At 57.1% G+C, this 13408-nt stretch overlaps 1 protein-coding gene across 1 annotated transcript in view; it reads left to right on the top strand.

The window, feature by feature from the left end:
- PDE6B (phosphodiesterase 6B) overlaps positions 1 to 13408 on the top strand; it is a 34472-nt gene that overhangs the window by 18984 nt on the left and 2080 nt on the right. The window contains exons 4-20 of the mRNA XM_030311968.1: positions 2882 to 3022; positions 3113 to 3187; positions 4133 to 4197; positions 5062 to 5128; positions 5307 to 5354; positions 6055 to 6204; positions 6499 to 6642; positions 7097 to 7162; positions 7562 to 7708; positions 9027 to 9134; positions 9487 to 9596; positions 10012 to 10099; positions 10444 to 10544; positions 10687 to 10794; positions 11372 to 11435; positions 11759 to 11833; positions 12977 to 13060. Coding sequence (XP_030167828.1) covers positions 2882 to 3022; positions 3113 to 3187; positions 4133 to 4197; positions 5062 to 5128; positions 5307 to 5354; positions 6055 to 6204; positions 6499 to 6642; positions 7097 to 7162; positions 7562 to 7708; positions 9027 to 9134; positions 9487 to 9596; positions 10012 to 10099; positions 10444 to 10544; positions 10687 to 10794; positions 11372 to 11435; positions 11759 to 11833; positions 12977 to 13060 — 1641 coding nt within the window. The remainder of the gene's footprint in view (positions 1 to 2881; positions 3023 to 3112; positions 3188 to 4132; positions 4198 to 5061; positions 5129 to 5306; positions 5355 to 6054; positions 6205 to 6498; positions 6643 to 7096; positions 7163 to 7561; positions 7709 to 9026; positions 9135 to 9486; positions 9597 to 10011; positions 10100 to 10443; positions 10545 to 10686; positions 10795 to 11371; positions 11436 to 11758; positions 11834 to 12976; positions 13061 to 13408) is intronic.

Genomic DNA, 13408 nt, shown 5'->3' with positions numbered 1-13408 from the left:
GTGGGACATGTCCTGAGCCACACGAGGCCCCAGTCTGATTCCACAAGTTTTCCTACGTTTTAAAGGCTGGATTTCACTTAAGAATCTGGGTTTCTAACTTCTCTTGAAAGTCTGGGGCCCATTTACGGACCCTTATGTTTACTCCCTGAGGGTCCTGGCCTGCTAATCTCCAGCAGGCAACATAGACGTTGTCGGCCAACGGGTGTCAGAACTCTCCTTGGTCTGAAGTCAGGGGAGGGGGAGGCTATGTGGGAACTGGATGAGCAGGAGCAGCCTCAGATGGTCCCAGGTTGGAATCAAGGCGGTGGCAGAGAGGGCATCCGGGAGGCCCAAGCCACTGGGGATTCAGGAACAGCACCCCAGAGTGACACAGAACAGGGACCGCATGAGACACCTCGCTGAAGTTCCAGAGCACTCCGGGGCCGGAGGTCACAAGAACCGTTGCCGAGACAGAGAGGGTGCTATGTCGACCAGGGACTAAAATGCTCTAAATTCTGACTGCACAGGTGTGTGCCAACATAAAAATCCACCCAGCTGTGTTCCACCGCACTCGCCTACCGAATGTGCCAGACTCAACTCAGAAAGTTAAAAAAGGAAACAGGGAGAGAGGGGAATGCAGAGGCCCTCAGTGAGCCAGGACGCCTGGCTTCAGAACACTTGGATGTGTTGCCTAACCTGCTAAGCCCCTATTTCCTCAAGGCCATGGAGAACCTGCTTCGGAGCAGAGTCCAGCAAGTGGCAACGGGCCCCTGGTCTGACTGGAGCGGCCGAGGGGCGGGGCGTGACAGGAGGCGCTCTGCAAGGAGGGCAGGATGGGACGGGGTGCGGGGTCGCGGAGGGTGTCCCTCAGATGCTATGCTGTGAGGCACAAGTCCTTCTGCTCGCTGTCCTCCTCCGGGGGGACAGGCTTTGGGGACCAAAGTACTCAGGTGACTCAAAACTTGGATGTGCAGCTCAGGCATACACCCCTGCCTGTGCTCCAGCAGGACCGGGGACAGCTGACCCTGACGTCTCTGAGCACCCAGCCTTCCCCCCGCCTGACTCCCCCAATTCTTATATCTCTGGTGTGTGTTCTGGTCCTAGTCAGGGCTGTGTGCCCAGGGGAAGCTTGGTGAGTATCTGTGGAGTGCACACCCAGGTGGCTAACACACTCATGTGCACACTCACAGACATGGGCTCCCGAAAGCCAAGCACTCTTCTCGGAGCCCAACTCCTGCTCCATCATTCCTCTTCCCAGCATCGTTATCCCCATTTTACAGGTGGGGAGGCTGAGGTCTGGAAGTTAGCCAACCTTCCTGAGGTCATAGAGCTGAGGGGAAGCAGATCAGCACCCTTATCCACCATGTGTGGGGGAAAAGGATGAAGGCTTCTGTGTCCAAGCCACTAGCCGCGGAGGACCAGGTTGCTAAGCCAGCGGCTCAGAGGTGAAGGAGACACAGTATGGTGGGTGTGGGTGACCACAGAGTCCTGCCCTCCCCTGCCATGCATGTGCAGTCGTCCAGGTAGCAGCTGGCTACAGGACCTGGAATTCAGACAGTCTGCCTTAGAGCTTCAAAGCTCACAGCCTTCTGTGCAATCAAGAAACACACAGGTTTCAAGGCACTCGGGCGTGAAGTACTGTGTAGCCATGAAGAAGCTATGCCTTCTGGCCTCATGGAGCTTGTGGTGGAGTAGGGAGACAATGAAACTGCACCTGCATGAGGTCAGAACAAAATGGAGTGTTGGGAGGGGTCAGGTTTGGTGGGTGCTCAGACATGCCTCCCAAAGATAACTTTAGGCTGAGACCCAAAGATGAGGAAGCCCTGGAATGAGTGCTGTAAAAGCAGAGGATAGAGCTTGTGCAAAGACCCTCTGGTCAGTCACAGTGAGGGCTGAGGGCACTTGGTAATGCCTTGGAGAGGGATGGGCAGAGAGGGGGTGGGGCCAGGCCACCAGGTAAGCCTCATCCACCAATGGAGAGTGGTGGGTGGGACCAGATCTCCAGGAGCCTTGTGCACCAGTGGAGAATGTCAGGGATAGGGTTAGGGTTAAGCGCCTCCTGGTGAGAGGCTCCAGGGCAAGTGGGGCCGCCAAAGCCCATTCTGCCATCACAGTAAAGGGTGGGAGCTGCAGAAAGCCTGAGAGGGGCTGGCAGGAGGGGAAGCAGCATGGCGGCAGGAAGGGCTTGCCCCAAGCAACACTCCTTACAGGCCAGAAGACATGTGCGGTGGTGGGTGGCACAGGCTGGAGTCACCTGCCTTTGGGCCCTGGCTGAGGAAATAGGGAAATTCCGCCCGGGCAGGAGAGGGGAGAGCCCCACAGGGTTCATCTGAGCCTGGTCAGTGACCCTGGACAGCAGCCAGGGTTCAGTTGGGGTGTCGACGTCCCGGGGAGGGTCTGGCCAGGGCCTCGTGGAGCATGTCAGTGACCTGTTGCTCTCAACTTGCTTTGTGACACCCAGAACACAATGACCCCGTGTTCTCAAAACCCAGCTTCTCAAGGCTGATAAGGGAAGGCTGGTCAAAGCTTTACCTTTCAATTCTAATGCATTCACTCTTTCACTCACTGACCCAGCCCAAGGCCAGCACGAGACAGTGAGGGTCCGCGACGCGGCCGAAGCTTGGAGGGCTTACCTTCCAGTAGGTTTCAGGGCACCTGGGTCAAGGAGCAGATAGCCTTGTGCTTGGATGAAATCCTGGGTGATGGCACTCTGTGGAGATGCTGTTGGGAGAGGCACCATCAACCAGTGTCCCTCTGGGGCTCTGTGGTCAGCTGCATGTGTGCCTGTGTATGTTTGGTGTGACAGTTCACACCCAGGTGCTGCTGTGGTCACACAGGTGTGTGTGTGTGTGTGTGTGTGCGCGCATGGCACCACAGGCTCACCAGTGTGCCCCGCCACCAGGTGCTGCTGTGGTCAGCTAACAAGGTGTTTGAGGAGCTGACAGACATCGAGAGGCAGTTCCACAAGGCCTTCTACACTGTGCGGGCCTATCTAAACTGTGACCGGTACTCAGTGGGCCTCCTGGACATGACCAAGGAGAAGGTGAGGCCCCGCTGTCCCACCAGCCTCCTGGCCAGGCTTGACCTGCTCCAGACTGACTCACTAACTCTCTCCCCTCTCTTCCTGGCTCAGGAATTCTTTGATGTGTGGCCTGTGCTGATGGGAGAAGCTCAGCCGTACTCAGGCCCACGCACGCCCGATGGCCGCGTGAGTCATGGTGGAGGGGGGACAGGTCCACTTGGCACACTGTGGTTTCCCTGACTCCAACTCAAGTTCCAGGGCAGGAAGGGGTCTGTCCCAGCTTGACCCAGGGTGGGAGAGGGAGGGTTTTAGGAAGGGTGTGGGGAGGTGGGAACAGACCACTGGGGCCGGCTGGCTGCCTGACTGCTCTGAGTGCTTGTCTGCTGTCCCGCCTGACTCCACCCCATGCTCTTGGGCCAGGTGGGGCAGGTGCTGGTCTCCCAATAAGTGTCATCAGCCTGGTTTGAATAACCAGCATCCGTCCTGATTGGGTGGTCCTTCCGCTGCCCCTTGAAACCACTGTAGCTTCTCCCTAATGGGGCCATGTGTATGTGTGTGCACACGCGTGTGCATGTGCATGACAGAGGCAATATGAAAAGTGCATGGGAACATGGGCAGATACCTGTGCCCCTTATCGTGTGTGCATCCAACCTGGTACACACCACCCAGCCTGGCCATGCTTCAGTCTCCCCACCTGCTAACTGTGCCCTCCTCACAGGGTTGTGTGTCAAGTGTATAGACGAGTTCCTGCACAAGGCTGGGCTGTGACCATGACCTGCCACAGTTTGTGTGTGTGTGTGTGTGTGTGTGTGTGCGCACGCACGCAGGCCTGGGTGGCTGTATGCACATGTATGAAAGGGTATGGGACCCAGTTTGTGTGTGGGCTTGAGTAGGACACAGACAGAATGAAGGTAAGTGTGTAATGTGTGTTGCACAAGTGTCATTGATGGTCTGCACGTGTGTGTGCACATGAGGGTTGTGTATAACTCTGGGTGTGGAACGTGCTGTGTATGCACATGCATGTGTGTGTCTGGGTGGGGCACCTGGGTGGCTCCTCTCACCCCTCAGGGAGGCTCCCGCTGGGAAGCTGGCCCGGGGAGCACCTCACGACTGCTGTGGTCCATTTCACAGGAAATCGTCTTCTACAAAGTCATCGACTATATCCTCCATGGCAAGGAAGACATCAAGGTCATCCCGTAAGTGCCAGGGCTTTGAAGGAAGCACCACCTGAGGGTGGGAGCACCCTCAGACCCATGCTGGGTTGGCTTTGGGGATTTATCACAATGGATTCAGCAGCCTTTGGCCCCTCGCACAGACCATGGTGCTCCCTATGCTGTAGGGCAAGGCAGAAATGGGGTGGGAAGGGAGGGTGACTCACCAATATGGGAGGAAATGAGTGAGGATGTGGGGAGGGAGGCACAGAGCATGTCCAGGGCGCACTTTCAAAGGCTCAAAGGTAGCCCTGGCAGCAGCAACTGACCTTTGAGGCCTCAAGTCCATTCCTGGTTCACCCAGCCACCCACACAGGTGGGGTCCCCAGAAGGCACACCCAGTGGGGCAAGATAGGGGGGATGTCTGTCCCAGTGGAGGCACAGCTAGGCAGAGGGCAGGGAGGGGCTCCAAACTAGACAGACTGGGGAGAGGTGTTGGCCATTGCCAGCTCTATAGCTGCATGACCATGTGACCCTGCAACCCCATAAGCCTGTCAGGACCCCACCCTGCAGGTCCCACGAAGGGTCTGGGATCCAGGTGCGAAGCCACAGGATAGGTGACTGACACTGAGCCCTGGGGCTGGGTTGAAGCGTGGGGCCCCCAGTGGTGAAGGGGGCTGCTACAGGGTAAGGGGCCTCAGCATAGGCAGAAGAGGGATAAAACAGCACAGTCATCCCCAAACTTAACCCCTGGCCTCCTCCTGATCTCCCTGAGGCACAACCTGCTAGCCTTCCCGCCCCGCCCAGAGCTCAGAAAAGGGAATGAACGTTAACACACACACTGTGCCAAATCCACACGCACACATCGGACAACCCATCCACCATCTGCCCCTCTGTTCTCTCCCCCAGCACACCCCCAGCCGATCACTGGGCCCTGGCCAGTGGCCTTCCAACCTACGTGGCAGAAAGTGGCTTTGTGAGTCTGCTGAGGCTCTGTCCTCAACTGGCGCCCCAGCCCTTCCCACCAGCACGTGCACCTCTCCCAGCTGCCCTGCTTCGCCTGCTTAGAATCCATCAGGCTGGATAGTCTGGTTTAGAACCATATGGTACATTTGGCTGCTTCAGGTGAAATTGTTTTCCTGATCCTCTTTCAGATCTGTAACATTATGAATGCCCCCGCCGACGAAATGTTCAAATTTCAGGTATCTATCCATTCATTAGAGAAAGTATGCCGTACTTAGGGAAATGATGGACTGAATTAGTTTTCGCTCCTCAAGAAAATCTCAGGCGCTAACAGCAGCAAACACGTACTTCCCGTGCTCAGGTCTCGGGTTGGTGGGGCAGGGCCAGGCCACAGTGAGGTTTCCTGCCCCTTGGGTCCTCCTCTGGGGACACAAGGCCCAATACGTTCTTTTCTGGAGGGGGCCAAGAGTCAAGTGGGCCAGTGCAACCGGCCTTTGTCTCCAAGGCCTCTCCCAGGAGCTGGCCACTGCTCATATCTCACTGGCTATGACCAATGGACGGTGAGACGATTCGTGGGGCCCAACAGAGTGGGATGCAAGGCCCCGTGCTCGACAGCCATGAAAAACTTTAAGAGCATGGCAGCAGAGATTCAAATGAGCGTGGGAGCCTTCCAAGAGAAGGATCCTGCGTGACCACAGAACTCACACCATGAAGCCGCCCTGGCGGGCAGAGAGCGTCATCCTTAGCTGGTGGGAGAAGGCACAACACAAACCCATAGACGTGAGGTGCTCGTGCATGGGGGGAGTGAACACACAGGAACAACAGCCCAGTCACCGCAGTTTGAGGGCAGCAGAAAAGAGGTTCACACTCTCTGGGTGACAAGCCTGGGCCAGGGCCAGGCCCAGAGTAGCAGGTGTCTCTGGACGCCTCTCCCTGCAGGAAGGGCCTCTGGACGACTCAGGGTGGACCATCAAGAATGTCCTCTCCATGCCCATCGTCAACAAAAAGGAGGAGATTGTGGGGGTCGCAACCTTCTACAACAGGAAAGACGGGAAGCCCTTTGACGAACAGGATGAAGTCCTCATGGAGGTAAACACCTGTCCCAGGTGCGGCTCTCAGAGGTGACACCTGTGTGATGGCATGGGACACAGCCATGGGGAGTCCCGCCCCCCCCGTCACCTACTTTAGCATTTGGACCCAGCGTGAGGCCCAAGGAGAGTGGGGACAAGGGGGAGCTTGAGGCCCCATCCTGGAACCCCCTTTCACCCCGGAGACCCCATTAGAAGCACTCACTGCCCCAGAGTGACACTCCACACACCAGGACACAGGGCCTGGCACCCAGCGGGCACACGGCAGGTGGTGACGCTGCTTCTCTGTCTGCAGTCCCTCACTCAGTTCCTGGGCTGGTCAGTGCTGAACACTGACACCTACGACAAGATGAACAAGCTGGAGAACCGCAAGGACATCGCGCAGGACATGGTTCTCTACCACGTGAGATGCGACAAGGACGAGATCCAGCTGGTCCTGGTACCGCTCCTGTCACAGCCTGGCCCCCTCTCCACAGGCAGCACATCCCAGTAGTTAGGGCACGTCCTGTGCTCAGAGGGCCCAGCCGGTCCTGGAGTCCCACATGCTCTGCGTGGCCAAGGGCAGTCCCTGCCCTGTGTCCTCAGCTGTGAGCAGCGTCCAGGGCCCTCCTGGTTGTGCTGTGCAAGGGCTCCATCAGTTGTCCATGTGGACAGCACAGAACAGTGCTGGGGGTGGGGGGGACACGCAGGAAATGTGAGGTACCCCATAGGCACTGTCACTTACCTCTGAAGCTCGAGGCTCCAGCTGTGGCTTCCCAAGGCAATTGTTGTCTTGTGCCAGACGTCACCTTGTCTCACAGTCATGAGGGGTGTAGTGCTGTCACCTCGTCCCATGCTCGTGAGGGGCATAGCTGGCACTTTCTCTGTCTCAGCGCCTTTGTTTTCTCTCCTAGCCAACGAGGGAACGCCTGGGGAAGGAGCCTGCTGACTGTGAGGAGGATGAGCTGGGGACAATCTTGGTCAGAACCTGACTCCCACCCCTCAGGTGGAGACTGGAGGGGCCTGAGGGTCGGGAGAGACTTCCTCATTCCTAGGAGACCAGAGCATGTCACTTCCTGATGTCTGCTGCTGTCTGCATATCCCTGTGCCTGGGTCCGTGTGTGTGTCTGTGCATCACGTGTGTGCCTGGATCTCTTTACGTGTGTGTTTTTGCATCTGTTTTCCTGACAACACCCCTGTACTTGTTGTGGGGCCTTGGGTGGGGGCTGAAGCGCAGGGCATGTGAGTGTCCCAGCCACAGGCCAAAGCAACCGCGAGGGGGGATGTCACCACACAACTGGGGCATCTGAGGCTGGACAGAGGGTCCTGGGAAGGAAGAGAAAAGCCTGCCTCCCTCAGCCCCACAATTCTTCCCACAGAAGGAAGTGCTTCCGGGGCCCAACAAGTTCGACATCTATGAGTTCCACTTCTCCGATCTGGAGTGCACAGAGCTGGAGCTGGTCAAATGCGGCATCCAGATGTACTACGAGCTGGGCGTGGTCCGAAAGTTCCAGATCCCTCAGGAGGTGGGGTGGAGTCGTGGTGAGGGGGTCCCAGATCCACTATGAGGTGGGAGGTCCTGGTGAGGGGGTCCCAGATCCACTATGAGGTGGGGGGTCCTGGTGAGGGGTCCCAGATCCACTATGAGGTGGGAGGTCCTGGTGAGGGGGTCCCAGATCCACTATGAGGTGGGGGGTCCTGGTCAGGGGTCCCAGATCCACTATGAGGTTGGGGTTGTGGTGAAAGGTTCCAGATCCAGTGGGAGGTAGAATTTGGAAATGGTTGGGAGCCCCAAACCCCACAAGAGGTGGGAGAGATGTGGTCAGGAGTCCTAGGTCCTATAGGAAGTTTGGCCACATGCTCATTACAGAATACACACAGCAGGTATGCCTAGAACACATCACCGGATGAATGTATCCGCGGATAGATACATGGATGGAATGTCTGATAAATACTTGTTCCTGGCAATTTGATCATCAAGTGCCTTGTTGGGCAACAGCAGGGCTTTGGCGTGGGGTGGAGAGGAGGAAACAGAAGGAGCCCATCAGCTGTGCAGAAAGCACAGACCTCTCAGCCTAAACACAGAGACCCCCAGAAGTCACCCCAGGGAGGAGGGGTGGCCCTCCCAGCTCTGCCCTGAGCTCTGCTGCTGTCCTGAGTTTTCTGCCACCACACTTCCACCTCGTGTGCCCGCCCCCCCCACCCCCCGAGAACAGGTGCAACAGGCTGGCATTGTCAAAAGAAATTTTACTAAACACTAAAAGAAAACACAAAGGAAAAAGGTGTAGAAATCATTAACTGAATTTCTAAACTTCAGAATCATTCTCTGACACTAAAAATCACAGTGGAAGCAGCAGGGGCTCCCTTGGCCCACATTCTGTTGTCCAGAGATAACCGCCCGGCAGAAAATGTGTCACGTTTTATTTCTGCATCACCCTTGCCAAGTACCCACAAATACTGCCCCATTCAAACACGCATGCCCAAAACAGACCTTTTCTTCTAAAACACCCTGTAGCCCTTGCCTGGGGTCCTCTTCCCAATTTGGGGCTGGGAAGTCAGGTGGAGGCCCGGGAAGCCCCAGGAATGCTGGAGCTATTCCTAGCTTCGACTCTGTGCCCCACAGGCTGCCTGCCACCCCTCATGCACCCTGCAGTGACAAGCAAGCCCCTCCCACCCAGGAAAGTCGTCAGGGGCCAGTAGTGTGAATCGTTGGGACAGAAAGGGTCATGGAGGCCTCGGGTACAGGAGTGAGCAGGGTTTTCACACCAAGCTGTCAGTCTGTGAATGCTTTGGCGGGACTGACATTCAGTGTCCAGAGCCCGTGTTTCTCTTGGCTTCCCGCAGGTCCTGGTGCGGTTTCTGTTTTCCGTGAGCAAAGGGTACCGGAGAATCACCTACCACAACTGGCGCCATGGTTTCAATGTGGCCCAGACCATGTTCACTCTACTCATGGTGCGTGTACCGTCAGGGGCCAGACATGCCTCCCTGTCATCCCTCCCATCTGGCCAGGGTCCTAAGGCCTCTCCTGGTTCCATGGGCCGTGCCCCAGGTGCTTGGAGGTGGGGATTCCTCTGCGTGGGGGGTGGAGGCCTTCAAGGGCAGAGGGGAGAGGAAGTGGAAGCCCCTCCCACCGGTGTCCACCCCCAGCCCCGGAAATGGGTACAGAACACCAAGTCTGGGGAGGGCCCAGCTCCCCACCCATCCTGCTTGCCCCACCCCCCGCCGCCCCCGGCCCAGGGAAGGGAGGGTGGGCGAGGGGGCTGACAGAGCTGAGCTGCAGAACTGTAGGTGCGTGTCTCCTCAGACCGGGAAACTCAAGAGCTACTACACAGACCTGGAGGCCTTCGCCATGGTGACCGCTGGCCTGTGCCACGACATCGACCACCGTGGCACCAACAACCTGTACCAGATGAAGTAGGTGGCTCGCCTGGGCGCCCTGGGGGCTGAGCAGGAGAATCTGTCGCGGGGTCCCACGGGAGGCGCCTGCCTACGGCTGGCTGAGGGGCAGGGAGGGGAAGGACAGGAAGCCTAGAAGCCGCAACCAGCCACTCTGGGGGCTTTTTAAATTTTTTTTTTTTTTTCAAATTTTATTTATTTTTGGGACAGAGAGAGACAGAGCATGAACGGGGGAGGGGCAGAGAGAGAGGGAGACACAGAATCGGAAACAGGCTCCAGGCTCCGAGCCATCAGCCCAGAGCCCGACGCGGGGCTCGAACTCACGGACCGCGAGATCGTGACCTGGCTGAAGTCGGACGCTTAACCGACTGCGCCACCCAGGCGCCTGGGGGCTTTTGACCAAAGTTTCATTTTAGTAAAACCTCTGTAACAGATCCCAGAATCCCTTAGCCAAGCTCCATGGCTCCTCGATTTTGGAACGGCATCACCTGGAGTTCGGGAAGTTCCTGCTCTCAGAGGAGGTTCGTGTCCAGTTAGTTACTCGCCCAGGGCGTTTCTCCACCCACTGACCGACTGACCGTCGCCTGCACCCCTGGCCCCTCCCACCTCGGTATCCCGCGGGGGCGGGGGGGGGGGGTGGAGGAGGGTCATTGGTGAAGCACCCACCGCAGGGCGGGGTGAGCTCAGCCCTCAGGCCAAGGTGGGGAGGGCCACGGCTAGGGGTCAGCGAGCCAGGCCACCGGGGTCCGGTGCCCACGACCCAGGGGGAGGAGCAGGCCAGCAACGTGCGAGGGACAGACGGACGGATCCTGGGAGGGGGAGGGGACAGGCGGACCGCTTCTACCACCTGAGCCCCTTCCCGCAGACCCTGAACATCTACCAGAACCTGAACCGGCGGCAGCACGAGCACGTGATCCACCTGATGGACATCGCCATCATCGCCACGGACCTGGCGCTCTACTTCAAGTGCGTGCCGCCCTCCCTGCGGGGAGGCGTCGGTCAGGGGCTCTGGGAAGACCCAAGGGACCCCTAGGAGGTGGTCCTGGCTCAGGGGTGGGGTGAGGGGCTGGGGGTCGATTCTCTCTCTCTCTTTGTTCTTGGGGTTCAGGAAGAGGACGATGTTCCAGAAGATTGTGGATGAGTCTAAGAACTACGAGGACAGGAAGAGCTGGGTGGAGTACCTGTCCCTGGAGACTACGCGGAAGGAGATAGTCATGTGAGCAGCGGGGGAGACAGGGGCCATCTCTGCCCTGCTTAATCCTCAAACCTCCCGGGACAAAGATAGGAAACCCCACCCCACCCCACCCCGCACCCCCATGACCCGCAACAAGAACAGCTGATCTCTAAATGGCTTTGACACGTCAAAATAAATGCTCCATCTAACCTGCTCCTCCTTTTCTGGGAAGACCATACAGGATTTGGGGTCAGACAGTCCATTTCCTTAGTTTGTGGATTTGGCAGTATTTTACTTATTTTATGAACCTCCGCAGATGCATGTACAAAATGGAGATTCAGAACTACAGTCCTCCCCCAGGCCTATCCCAGAGATCCACCAAAGCAAACTGTAAATCACGGGCACTTAGAGGCTGCCTGATAAATATTTGTTGATTTTAGCTTGTAGCTGCAAGAAGGAGGGAGAGGTGGAGTATGAGGGGGGTGGGCTGAAGTGTGTGTGTACAGTAAGATGCCTACTACTAGAAGGACTCTGGAGCTTGGACCTGTGCCCAGAGGTGGAGGTGGAGGGGAGGGAGGGAGGCCAGCCTGGGCATGCCTGGAGCTCCATCTCCCTGCAGGGCCATGATGATGACGGCGTGTGACCTGTCTGCCATCACCAAGCCCTGGGAAGTCCAGAGCAAGGTCAGAAGTCATGCAGGGCCCCCACCTCTTGTCAGTGCCTCTTGGGATTGCATCTAGGGGAAGCCTGAGATAGGCGGACAGAGCCTTCATTTGCAAGTAGCACTGAGGGCTGCCCCTTTGCTCTGGGGATGGGCCAGCAGCCACCATATTGGAAAGTGCCAATGTGCTCACTGTGTATTAGGCCCAGTCTGAAGAATGGGGATCCCAGAGGGTCTGGGGCAGAGAAGACTGAGGGCACAGAGGCTCCAGGCAGGAGCCTCCTTGGTCATTCTCTGACCAAGCACTAAGCTCCACAGGATGACTGCCTTTTACATACCTCCCAGGTAGCTCTGTTGGTGGCGGCTGAGTTCTGGGAACAAGGTGACTTGGAAAGGACAGTTCTGGATCAGCAGCCCATTGTGAGTGTTAATTCCAGAATCCCCATTGTGGTCCCTGGGAAACTCAGGCCTCACTTAGTGGAAACAGGGGACTCCCAGGGATTTGGGGGTCCTGGGACCTCAGTCTCACTTTGTGGGGTCGTGTGACATGAGCTGAGTGTGAAATTAGGTGACTCAGGAAATGGGTAAAGTTATAGAAATAATAGGGTTTGGATAAAGCTGTGGTGCCCATGCAGAGATGGAAAGCCATTATCAAAGCTGGTAGAAGCAGGCTGTGGCCCGTAACCCAGAGCCTCCATGGCCTAGGAAGCTCTACAGAACCTCAGCCAAGCTGTGAGCTGCTCCAGAAAGGCCTTCAACTGGGAAGAGTACGGTGCCAGAGGGAGCCAGTGGCTGCAGCCCAGGGGCCCACACCGTGGCAGATGGGCAATGCTGAGATCTTCGGGTCAGCAATGTGGGGCCAGGAATATGCTGCTAGACTACAATGGCACCTGCATAGGAACCAAGGGTATGAGGAAAGCATAGTGTTGTCCAAAAGGCATGTGGAAGAAATGGAAAGTCAACTCCAGTCAATGAGTAGCTGTCTCAACCCTATGGGGTTGAGAAGGCTTTGGGGCCAGGTACAGACTGCAGGTAAGGGTATCCTGACCAACCAGCCAAGTCCCTTGGGGGCCAGGCCTCTAGGTCCTGCATGACTCACCCTTGCCACATGGAGCTTCAGACAGTGGGTAGCTATGAAGAACAGACTAGCAAGGGCCAACTCAGGTAGTCTGGAGTGTGTAGACAGTATGGACAGCCCCTCCAGAGGCATCTGAGTTTTGCCCCCCAGGGGTCTCTGGTCAGGTCTTGAGTCAGCACCATGGATAGCTCCCAGGGGACTGGGAGAAAGGGGCTCAGGGGACAGGGAACTGGGAGCACCATGGTGGACCTAGCCCTGGAACTAACTACTAGATGGCTCAGAGGGGACAGGGGTGTCCTAGCTGTCTCCTTTCAAGGGCCAGCATCTATCAAGGCAGGCCAGGCCCCAAGGCCAGAGGCTTCACCTTCATCCCATGGACACTGCTTAATCTGTGTTTCTGTGGACATGTTCATCCAAGCTGGGTGGGGCTGAGTGAGTCCTGTGGGCTCAGAGAAAGTGTCTCTGCTCCCCCCCCCCCAACCAAGCCAATGATGGACCGGAACAAGGCAGCCGAGCTCCCCAAACTACAAGTTGGCTTCATCGACTTTGTGTGCACATTCGTGTACAAGGTGAGCAGGGCCTGACTGGGTTCACAGGAGGAGGAGGGGACTGGTGTGGGTTCACCCAATGGCCTGACTTGCCATAGCCCCTATCTCCTCAGACTTGCACTTAAAATCTGAAATCCTCAGCGTCACCCCAAGGAGAACCTTCCCACCTTCACCTAGCCAGCCCCTCAGAAGCACTTCATGCTTACCCACTGGCTTCCTCCCTCTGGAGGGTCCTCCTGCTCTCCATCAGGTCTCACCTCAAATGTGCTTTCCCAAGACCCTAAGGCACCCCCACCTGTGGCCTGCGTGTTATTTTCAGGGCACTGACTGCAGTTTATCTGTGGGTGCATTTGTTCAGTGCCTGTGAAC

Source organism: Lynx canadensis, chromosome B1, assembly GCF_007474595.2.
Source record: "Lynx canadensis isolate LIC74 chromosome B1, mLynCan4.pri.v2, whole genome shotgun sequence".
NCBI lineage: Eukaryota > Metazoa > Chordata > Mammalia > Carnivora > Felidae > Lynx > Lynx canadensis.
Note: the sequence above shows the minus strand (reverse complement) of the source record. Positions and strands in the feature narration are given on the sequence as shown.